Source organism: Symphalangus syndactylus, chromosome 14, assembly GCF_028878055.3.
Source record: "Symphalangus syndactylus isolate Jambi chromosome 14, NHGRI_mSymSyn1-v2.1_pri, whole genome shotgun sequence".
Taxonomy (NCBI): domain Eukaryota; kingdom Metazoa; phylum Chordata; class Mammalia; order Primates; family Hylobatidae; genus Symphalangus; species Symphalangus syndactylus.
Window position 1 is genome coordinate 78172444 of NC_072436.2, and position 11222 is coordinate 78183665.

The following is an 11222-nucleotide window of genomic DNA, read 5'->3' on the forward strand; positions in this document are numbered from 1 at the left end:
TGGAACGCGCTCTGAGCGCCCCGGTCCCTTCCAGGTTGCGCGGGCTCCGGACGAGACCCCGCCCAGCCGGGCAGCCCCGCGCGCTTCCGGGTCCCGCCGGCCTCGCGCCGCCCGGTTGCCGTGGGAACCACGGAGCCTCGGAGCGCCCGCAGACTAGCCTGTGTCTGAGGGGGCGAGGGATACTGAGGCCCAGGCATGGAGCTGCCGGCTCCGGTGCGCCAGCGGCTGGGAAACTTCAGCCGGGCCGTGTTCAGTGATTCCAATTGGACCGGTCCAGAGTCCAATGAGGGTCCGGGTGAGTGACCAAGGCCCGGCGCAGGGGGTGTGGCCTGCCGAGGGCTTGGCGTGGGTTTTGGAGCGTCCAGAATTTGCCCGTACCTAAAATGGCGATGTCGCTTTCAGCCAGTTCCCCGCAGTGCGGGAGAGCGCCTTGGAGGCTGGGCCGGGCAGGGAGCTGAGGCGCTGGCGGCCTTCGGCCCCGGGCCCGGCCTGGTCTGCGCATGCTGCCGCCTGGCCAGCTCCTTGCAAGCGCGGAAGCTGAGGTGGGGCCGACCTCTGTGCCCAGCAAGGCCCATCATTGCCCCGGAGAAACCCCAAAAATAAAAAGATAAAAGCCGCCCTTGCTGCACGGGCTGGTCCCCCGCGCGACGCGGGAGCGAAGGCCCAAGTTGCTTTTCCTCTGCGGCGCTCGCACCGGCTTTTCTGTCCAGGATAGCGAGGAACAGCCCAAGCAATCCCACCTCTCCCGTCCCCACCCCTACCCCCACCCCAGGGAACAAATTTGCCTTTTCCCTTTTCCTGGCAGAACAAGTATGTTCCTAAGCAAGGCCATTTTTCTCGTAGAAAAGATTAAAAAAAAAAAAAAGTTAATGAGTCCTTTCCAACCACCATCCACTGCCACTGGCATGTGCCATACTAGCCGGGCGTTCAACAAAACTCACCCCTTCCCTGCCTTCTCCTCCTCCTCCCTTATACGTAACTCTTATCATAAGGTAGCAAAATAACATGATGCTTCTGCGTCCATTAACTTGATGACAAGTGATAACGCAGTTTCCTCCAGAACAGTTTCCTCTTCCTACATCATGATGGTAGACAACACACTGTCAACCAAACCCATGTGGTTTTCATCGTTCAGCTCTGCTGGGAAATATCAATCTTTTCCTCTGCTTGGTTTTCGAGAATTTTTAAAAGGGACAGAGAAAAGTAAAGGCAGTTCCCAAAGCTGCATTTTGTCACCTTGATCACTTGCCTATTCCCCAAATGTAGGCCTTTATGATTTAGGATGTACAGAGAAAAATGTGAAAAAATTAGGTTTTCACGTTTCTGGTTCCAAGGATGAGGCTTAATGAGCACTAACAGACGTCTGATAATATAAGGTAAAAAGACGTTTTCTGAAAAGGGCCAGATAGTAAATATTGTAGACTTTGTAGGCCATATGGTCTCCACGGCAGCCATTGACAATAGTTATTGAATAGGCATGGCTGTGTTCCAATAAAACTTTATGGACACTGAAATTTGTATTTCATATGGATTTCACGTGTGAAAAAAATATTACTTTTTTAACCATTTAAACGTGAAAAACATTTTTAGCTCATTGACTGTACAAAAACAGGCAGCTGACCAGTTGTTTACCTATCCCTGATTTATATTATATGTTTTAATTTAAATTCCATTTACAGAACTCAACTTGAACTTTTGCAAAATTTAGTAAGTTTATATCTTATGCTTTTAAGGTTCATTTACATATTAACTTGATTTTCATTTCCATGATTATAAGTTTGATCTGCTGAAATATGTACATAGCATAACCTTTAAGATGTTAACACACAATACTTCTAACATAAAAACCACTCTTTGCAAAATTTGACTACAGTTTCTTCTTAAAGGTACTGAAATGTTCAGCTTGCCCAATTTATTATTCTTTCCCAAATTTTCTTCTTTGTGGATTGGAAGTAGGTTTATTTGTACTGTAATAACAAGTTTATGTCATTACCATGTCCACAGCTTTGTACTGTTGCTATCGAAAAGATCCTAGGCTGGTGAGTTGTCTTCAGATTTAACAGATTTTAAGAATTCCTTCCTTTATCAGTGGTGATTTAATAAACAGTTGCAAGCAAAAGTAGATCATAATAATCAGGCATATTCTTAGAGCTAAAAGAAACTATTTTGCTGTGAGAGACCATGACTATTTCTTATATTTTAAAATTATTAAGTGACAGATAAAAACACTCAGCTATGGAGAAAAGGAGAAAATAATGTTTTTAGGACATTTATTTTAGAGCCTTTAAAATCTTACGTGTAGAGCAACTGATTTCAATATATGTGTCTGCTCTTAAGAATTTAGTCAAATTTCGGATGTATTTTGCAGGGCTCAATTTTAAAAATCAAATTCTTAATTTAGGACCCTGCTCTCTTACATAAAAGCAAAAAGTGTTATGGAATCAACCTTAGGTAAATGGAACTCATGTATCACAAATGGGTATACTAGTAATGTCCTTATGACAGTATGCTTTCATTAATTCATTCTTATGTGTATTTGATATTCACTGCGTGTAAAGCAAGATGCTAGATTCTATGAGGGTCTCAAATTAGGGTAGGACATGGTGTGTGCTTGCAGTGAGCCTGCAGATAAGTAGAAGAGAAGAAGGAAAGAGGACTAATATTTGTTGAGTGCCTACTAAGTGTGCCAGGCACAGTGCTAGGATGAAATAATTTATATTGGCTCTAATTCTCACAAGCAGCCTGTGAGGAAGTTTTAATTTCACTATTTTACAGACGAAGAAATAGAAGCTCAAAGGGCTTAAATAATTTATATCAAGTCTGACATCCAGGGTCACAGAGGTTTGGGGAGCTCAGATTTGCTTGAACTCTGAAGCCCATGATCTGTTCAGTACACCAGACTGTTTTTCGGGAAGGGGAGTGTGGTTCTTTGCTAGCACTTCTTATTGACAGTTTAAGTGGTAAGTACCTAAAGAGGAAAGGTATTTCTGCTGGGGTGGGGGAACTGATGAAGGAAGTATTGATGGAAAAGACGACACTGAATTGGACTTTAAAGAATGGTTAAGATTAGGGTATGCTGAAAAGAGAGATGTGTCTAATTATAATCTTGGTAATCCGTTTTTGTATGAGATTAGTTTATATGTGAGAGATTTTTATTTATTTTATGCATTAATTTTATATGCTATTTACATAGAATTCTACAAAGGAGGCAATGATAATTATCTGTGGAATAGGATTTATATTGATATTCTACGTTAAATCTACACCAGTAGTATATGCAAAAAAGTCAGAAGGCTGTAATGGCAAAATGGTAAAATAATTGAAAAATATGAAATGTACCCCCAAATAGCCAGTATTTGACCTAAATGGTATTAGGATGAATATTCCTTTTACTGTCAATGATTATAAGTAGGCTTAAAATTTGGTGTTTTACTGAGCCAATATTATAGTTATTAATTCTAGGGAATAGGATATATAGATAGGGCATAGACCCAAGATTCATAATTTGTTCCTTTTCTATTCCTTCTGTAGAAAATGAAATGGTCTCCAGTTTGGCATTGCAGATGTCACTTTATTTTAATACCTACTATTTCCCACTGTGGTGGGTGAGCAGCATTATGATGCTTCACGTGAAGGTAAATCTAAGCTTTAATACTTTTGCTGCCCTGACGTTGTCAGAGTGTCAATAAAATTAAAGTTCTTAATAATTTTTTTCTATCTTAATGTTACTATACGTGAGATTTTACAAACATGTTTTGGCTTTTCTTTTAGTATTCAATCTTGCCTGACTACTACAAATTCATTGTGATCACTGTTATCATCCTAATAACCTTAATTGAAGCCATCCGGTTGTATCTGGGCTACATGGGTAACCTACAGGAGAAGGTAAGCTCTTTTTTCCTTTCTCTCAGTGATAGATATAAATGAAATCAGTTTTCATAACAAGTAAAAGGCAGTGAGGTGTGGCAGAAAGAGCACAGGCCTGAATTTAAAGCCTACTCCAGCTTTACCACTTCTGTCACTGTGGTCTGTTTGCTTAATCTCTTGAGCCCTGGTTTCCTCATATATAAAATGAGGAAAATAATATTTACTTCACAGGTTTGTTGTGATTAAGTGAAATGATTTATGTAAAGTATATGAATGTAGTAAACACTTAAAATTGATATTTTCCCTCTTCTCATCAGTCTTGAAAATACATGGTTACTTTAACATGTGTATTTGGATCCTGAATAAGAAAATGGGGGAAAATTATGAATTCGCTTCCTATGCCAGGCCCATGTTTTCTGCATCATCATGCTGCCTAAGCATTTATGGTTACCAGAGTATAGGGATAATGCCTAAAGATTCCTGTGGTTTTCTGGGCCCTTCATAATAAGGCCCCACCCAGCCTGTCTTACTGTAGGTTTTACTGTTTTCTCACTCAGCCATCCATTCCAGGCTGATGTGCTGATTCCCAGTCATGCTAATTTCACGTGTTTGCTTACTTACCTTTTTGCCTCTTCCTCACCTTTTTGCCTCTTCCTCCTTCTCCACAACTTAAAAAGCCTACATCCCTGAGGTCTTTCTTTCACCTACCCTAATCACTCTCTTATTCTTATAGCATTTAGTCTGTACTTCTAAATATTGCACTTAATTGTTCACTAAAGTGTAGTATTCTAGGATTGTTTTACATAAATTAGTTTTCTCATCTAGACTGTAAGTTCTCTGAGGACAAGGACCATGTTATCCTCCTTCGGAATCACTCACAGAGCCCATAATGTAGGTTCACAGTAGTGATAAGTACTTGTTTATCTGTATAAACGGAAACTATATTTTACTGATTTTTATTACTCTTGATATGTGTCATTGCAGGTTCCTGAGTTGGCTGGCTTTTGGCTTTTGACCCTTCTATTGCAGTTACCTTTAATTCTTTTCTTGTTCTTTAATGAAGGCCTGATAATTCTGCCCTTGGAAAAAGCGGTACATATCATCTTCACTGTCTTCCTTGCTTTCCAAGTTGTTGCAGCATTTCTTACCTTAAGGAAAATGGTTAATCAGTTGGCAGTTCGTTTCTACCTCCAAGACTTTGACCGGCTGTCTGCAAACAGAGGAGACATGAGAAGGATGAGGTCGTGTATAGAAGAGATCTGATCCAGTGTTGTTGAGTGAAAATCTGACAGATCATTCTAGAGACTGTAAGAGTTAGGAAAATATCAGAGCTCTAATATGAGAAAAGGGACAAAGCAAGTGTTTTGAATTGTATATGCTCTCACTCTGCAATTCCAAGGTTGGGGGCAATGATGAAACTTTGTACAGTATATGAAACAGTATATTAACCCTAAAACCTAGATGTTGTCCACCTGATGTCAAATTTCTTAATTTTTTTTTATGTTGTTGTCTTTTTCAGGAGTGTAGAAATCTATGTATTGGTGGTTGTCATTTGCCAGATCTCCTGTAGTATTTCTGGTTAGAATCTGTAACTAGAGATGTATACATTTCTTTAAAACTTGTTGGTTATCCATGTCTTGTCTGTACATATGACCATGTTTCTTGACATGGAAATGCCAGTCAGTGTTCCTATGTATTTGACTATATTTATAAACCAAGAGACCGGCCGGACACAGTGGCTCACGCCTGTAATCCCAGCACTTTGGGAGGCCGGGGTGGGCAGATCACGAGGTCAGAAGATCGAGACCATCCTGGCAAACATGGTGAAACCCAGCCTCTACTAAAAATACAAAAAAAAAATTAGCTGGGCGTGGTTGCAGGCGCCTGTAGTCCCAGCTACTTGGGAGACTGAGGCAGGAGAATGGTGTGAACCCAGGAGGCAGAGCTTGCAGTGAGCCGAGATCAAGCCACTGCACTCTGTCCTGGGTGACAGAGCGAGACTTATCTCAAAAAAATAAATAAATAAAAAATAAACCAAGAGACCAAATTTTCATGTCTGCTAGGGTTAAATTCTAACCCTAATATTAGCTGTTATACTGAGATGAAGAAGAAAACAGGTGGATTGCCTTGGTATTTAGGAAATATTTTTGTTATAAAATTATAACTTTCGTAAAACCATATTCAGTATTTGTAATGGTGGTGTACAAAATGCTTTTACAATAAATTATTAAATATTTAAGGTATTAGCAACAAATCATCCTTGTCTTGTGCAATTCTTTTGGGCTATAGATTTGTGGTTTTTATTTCAGAGTTGCAAGGGAAGGAAGGAAAACAAATCCTAGAGAGCTTTCTATGTAGTGGGCACTATAGTAGGCATTTTAAATTAGCACTTGTGATCTCATCTACTAGGTTATTGTTCACCAAAGAACTGCTTCATACACATTAAATTCACATGAGGCTTGATTTGGAAACCAGAGCACCTCTTAATACATATGAGAGCTAAGATGGCCAAAGGGACTATACTCATGATCCTAAAGGAGCATGCTCCCTTGCTAATAGGAGAAATCTATTTTAGGAGATTTGGTTAAGAACAAAGTTGCTTGGGTGTATCTGAACATTATATTTAAGTGACTGTTGGATTGTCTTAAAGGATATGATATGTTCATTACAGGTTTTCTTTTTTTCTATAGGGAAATGGGCCTTCATAATGTATTTTACTGAGGGACAGTTGTAGCTGCATTAAAAACTGCTCTTTTCAATTTTCTTTTTCTACAATTCATGCTTATCTTAGGATTCCCAGGTTTTGCCTTATTCATTCTTGTTTGGCTGAACTTCAAAAAATGTCTTTACTTCCCACTCATTCTTGATTCTTCCTGACCAAATTATGCTAATTTTATTATTTCTGCTCTTTATGATTATATATAAAGTTCAGCCAAATATTTCTCCCTCCATGCAGTGGCTGATTAATCTTTCTCATGCCAAAGTAGTCACTAGTTACACTCTTAATAATTTGGAATTTAAAATAGAATTCTGTTTGAATAGTTGTCTAAAACATATTTGTTTGCATTTGTTTCCCAGATAGGACTAGGTAGGTGATTCTATAAGAAAATATAAAATTAAATTAAATCTACAAAGCAGATAAATTAGGGGATGATGGAGACTTCTATTTCAAGATTGTTTCCAGAGTTTTATTTTAAATAGCAGAACTTCTAGTACATTTAAACTTTAAAATTAAGAGATTAATAACAAAATGTCAGTCATAATCATAAAAAAAGTTTAAACTGTAAAAAGTTTGAGAAAATTGATTTATCAAAATTTTCAAGTGATTTTGCTGTAATAAACGTATTGCTTAAAATGCAGATATAGTAACAGTGCGGAAAAAAGATAGTAAATTGAGACTATGACCAAGTCATTTGTTTGTTTTTCATCTGAACAATAAAACCATGATTTTTTGTGTTAGGCTGAACCAATATTTTCTACTGGAGTATACCTGGTTCCCTATATAAGTATATGAAAATCAAGGTAGAGAAGATATTTACATGTCAGCACATGTGGGGGTTAGGCAGTCTTTAATTTTATTTGAATATATTTATCCATCCTTAATTTATATTATATCCTTCTAAGGATTTACAACACTGTTCTGAAAATTTTTAATTAAAATGTTGAACTTCACAAATATTTTGTCCTTTACATATTTTTTCTATAAATCAAAATTATTTTATTTTTATTTATTTCTCTTTTTTTTCTTTTTTCATGAGTTGGAGTTTTGCTCTGTTGCCCAGGCTGGAGTGCAGTGGCGCGATCTCAGCTCACTGCAGCCTCTGCCACCTAGGTTCAAGTGATCCTCCTGCCTCAGCCTCCCAAGTAGCTGGGATTACAGGCCCCTGTCACCATTCCTAGCTAACTTTTTGTATTTTTAGTAGAGGCAAGGTTTCACCGTGTTGGCCAGGCTAGTTTTGAATTCCTGACCTCAAGTGATCCACCCGCCTCGGCCTCCCAAAGTGCTGGGATTACAGGCGTGAGCCACCAAGTCTGACCTAAATCAAAATTATTTTAAAACATTGAAACTTATTACTTTAACATACACTTGAATGACTAGTATATGTAAGGAATAGTCAAAGGTTCATAGACAAGACATGCTCCTAGTTCTCAGGGATATGATGTGGGAGGTAAAACTTGTACAACCTTAAGACAAAGTAAAAAAGCATAACTTTATGAGGGAAGTGTGTTGAATGAGTTTCAGTGAGTTTCTACCTGCTAAGTACCTGACAGGTAACAGGCCCTTGGCTTCCAGTGCATCTTCCGTCTTGTTCCTAGCACTTAGTATCACAGGATTAGCGCATTAACCCTACGTCAACACCATTTAGCATTCACCATGCTCCACATGGTCTGAGGGGGGTAGGCGGTATAGGATTGAATACACACTCAATCCCACTTGCCTATGCAAACAAGAAGTTCACTGTCTGGTAGAAAAGGCAGATAAGCAAATCAGTGATAGCACAGTGTGGTGGGGCCCTGTAGGATTACAGAGAAGAGACATCTAAATGAACGACGAATCTGGAAAGCCTTCCCAAAGAAACTGACACTTGAGACTTAAAGAATGAGTGGGTATTAAGTTCAGTGTTAAGAAACAAAAAATAGTGACTGTCAGTTCTGTTTCAACTACTACAACCAGTTTGTTGAGGCTAGTGGGAAGGGTACATGAGAAGAAATGGTGCAGAATAAGGCAGAGAAGCTTGGAAGGTGCTAGCAAGCCTGGCTAAAGCTTTGAACATATTCTGTCTCTAATTTTTCAGAACTCTATTCTGAATCCCTGAACCGTTTAAACAGTGGAGCATCACAATCAGAATTAGGTTTCAGAAAGATCTCTTTGAAGACAATGTGAAAAATGGATTGAAAGGTTTGGACCAGAGGCAGAGATACCAGGAGGAATATGATTAAGTAAGTTAGGTGAGAACAAGCTGGCCTGGATAAAGTCAGTGGCAATAAAATAAACTTGAATGGATCCTACTATAGTGTTTTAAAGATAATTTTGTATTTTAAAACAGATATTAGGAGGGTCTTTTTTCTAATTCATCTTTTCAGAGATGACCTATAAGAGTAAACAAAATGAAATACTCACTGCCTTTCTTATCTCCCCCACACCCACAGTTATTAGATTATTATTTTGTTGTTGTCTTTTAGAGACTGGGTCTTGCTCTGTCACGCAGGCTGGAGTGCAGTGGCACAATCATAGCTCACTGCAGCCTCCAACTCCTGGGCACAAGTGATCTCGCCTCAGCCGTCCAAGTAGCTAGGACTACAGGCACATGCCACCATGACCGGCTAATTAAAAAAAAAAAAAATTGTAGAGCTGAGGTCTCGCTATGTTGCCTAGGCTGGTCTTGAACTCCTAGCCTCAAGCGATCATTCTGCCTCAGCCTCCTAAGGTGCTGGGATTACAGGTGTGAGCCACCACACCCAGCCATTAGATTATTAGACTTAAATAGAGCTCTATCTGAAATAATCTAAGTTTTATTTGACATAACCTACCTAATGATTCTTTACTTAAGATTATAGTTCTTAAAAACTCTAAAGGAATAGGATCACAAGATTTTGAGAGTAAAGAAAAATCTTCTACAATTCCACCACCTTAAAATAACAACTATTAGCAAATGTCATGTTTCTTTGATGTTTTTACTTTGCAAATAGTTTTTTAAAAACACAATTGTGATCATAAGCACTTATAATTGTGCACCCTGCTTTTCTGAAAACATTAAAAGTATTTACCTATGTTTCTACATAGTTACACAATCATCATCTTATATGATTATGTGTTATTTCATCAAGTAGATGGGCCGTAATTTATTTAACTTCTCTCCTATCATTAGATATTTGTGTTATTTCCTTTTTCTTTTATACATAACATTGTAATGAACATCTCATGCATATAGCTTTTTCCATATCCTAGATGATTCCTTTTAATTAATAAGCCAGATTCCTGGAAGTGAAATTGCTGGGTCCTAGAGTATGGACATTTTTAAGGGCATATTGCCAAATTATAACATCCACTTTCTACTATTCACCACGCACGATTCTAAAAATAGAACAGTGAAAATCTTGACAAGGACAGATTTGTGGACTTTAGTTACCCATTTGTTTTTGTATTTCTGAGTAGTTACCACAGGAATACTGTCTCAAGAGAAAGAAAAAAAATCTTAAAGCTGTGAAAGGAGAACTGGAAAGAATAAAAAAGAAGATTTTTGAATTAAGGGAAAACTGATAAGGGATGGGAAAAGGATTAGGCAAGCTGGTCTCAGTCAGCAACAGACAGTGAGATGTGACACAATAAAAACTGGGTCATTGAGTTGGGACAGCCCTAGGACATAAAAAGACTGAAATGAAGTAAAGCTCTGGATTACTTTGTTCTTGAATATTGAATTTTTTCAGAAGCATGGAGCATGAAATATTATAGTGATAAGCCAAGATTGGAAACATAGCCAAGAAAAAGAGGTCTTTAAGGGATTGTTTAAAATGTGCTGAAGGAATAATTTGGTTTGGTCTTAAACGGCTCAAAAAGTAAATTGACATAAAGCCTTTGCATAGCAAAATAGGCATGGAGGCAGAAAACAAAGCGGCAAACAGAAGAGTTTACCCTGTAAATTGGTTAGCATGTAATATGTTAGATTTTGGTCATAGAAAAGATTTATCAGGAGACTTAACTACTGTATTTTGTAAGTGTAATTAACACTAACTTGTTATGGGTATATATCTTTATTCTAGTTTTAAGAGACTGTTAATTTGAGGGTTTTAAATCAAAAAGCAAAACGAAATAGTTACAAGGCTATTCTAAGAATCATTCTAAAAATCTTTTTTCCCCAGTGTTTACGCACTTAAAAATATTCAAGCCCTAGAAAAATGTGTTTAAATATAAGTTTAACCTCAACATTTAAATGTATTCTGACAGATTTACATCTTTCTGAAAGTGAGGCTAGGCATCAGTGTGTCATCATCTTAACCCAAGTCATGACAGGCTGGAACTCCTGAAAACAAGATACAAATTGCAGGACAGCATGGAACATATATTCTATGAAAAGCCAAAGGCATTTGGAAATTTATCTTATCAACATGCATTATCTAAACATACTCCACAGCTGAACATTCTTGTCTGAAAAGAGCTTTTTAATCTAGTAAGGTGTACAATCACAATGTATATATTGTTCCACAGACCTAAGTGTTAAGCACTCAGCTACATTAAAAATGTAGACTTTTTTTTTTTTTTTTGAGACGGAGTCTCACTGTGTCACCCAGGCTGGAGTGCAGTGGTGCAATCTAGGCTCACTTCAAGCTCTGCCCCCCAGGTTCATGCCATTCTG

At 38.2% G+C, this 11222-nt stretch overlaps 1 protein-coding gene across 2 annotated transcripts; it reads left to right on the forward strand.

The window, feature by feature from the left end:
- Positions 1-6121, forward strand: TMEM17 (transmembrane protein 17). 2 transcript variants are annotated; one of them, XM_063616840.1, is made up of 5 exons: positions 167-295; positions 2776-2960; positions 3532-3635; positions 3772-3885; positions 4852-6121. In XM_063616840.1, exons 2-5 carry the CDS (start codon positions 2879-2881, stop codon positions 5128-5130), a joined length of 579 nt encoding a protein of 192 aa, XP_063472910.1. In that variant the 5' UTR covers positions 167-295; positions 2776-2878; the 3' UTR covers positions 5131-6121. The 2 variants fall into 2 exon arrangements, with proteins under 2 accessions (XP_055098267.1, XP_063472910.1); XM_055242292.2 differs by lacking the exon at positions 2776-2960 and having other exon boundaries at positions 1-295.
- The last annotated feature ends 5101 nt before the right edge of the window (positions 6122-11222 follow it).

What these genes read in the sequence shown, in the direction of transcription:
- TMEM17 (XM_055242292.2), top strand. Translation starts at nt 196, where the DNA reads ATGGAGCTGCCGGCTCCGGTGCGCCAGCGGCTGGGAAACTTCAGCCGG. An exon ending in AGAGTCCAATGAGGGTCCGG is followed by an intron (nt 296 to 3,531) that starts GTGAGTGACCAA and finishes TTCCTTCTGTAG; the next exon opens with AAAATGAAATGGTCTCCAGT. An exon ending in TGGGTAACCTACAGGAGAAG is followed by an intron (nt 3,886 to 4,851) that starts GTAAGCTCTTTT and finishes GTGTCATTGCAG; the next exon opens with GTTCCTGAGTTGGCTGGCTT.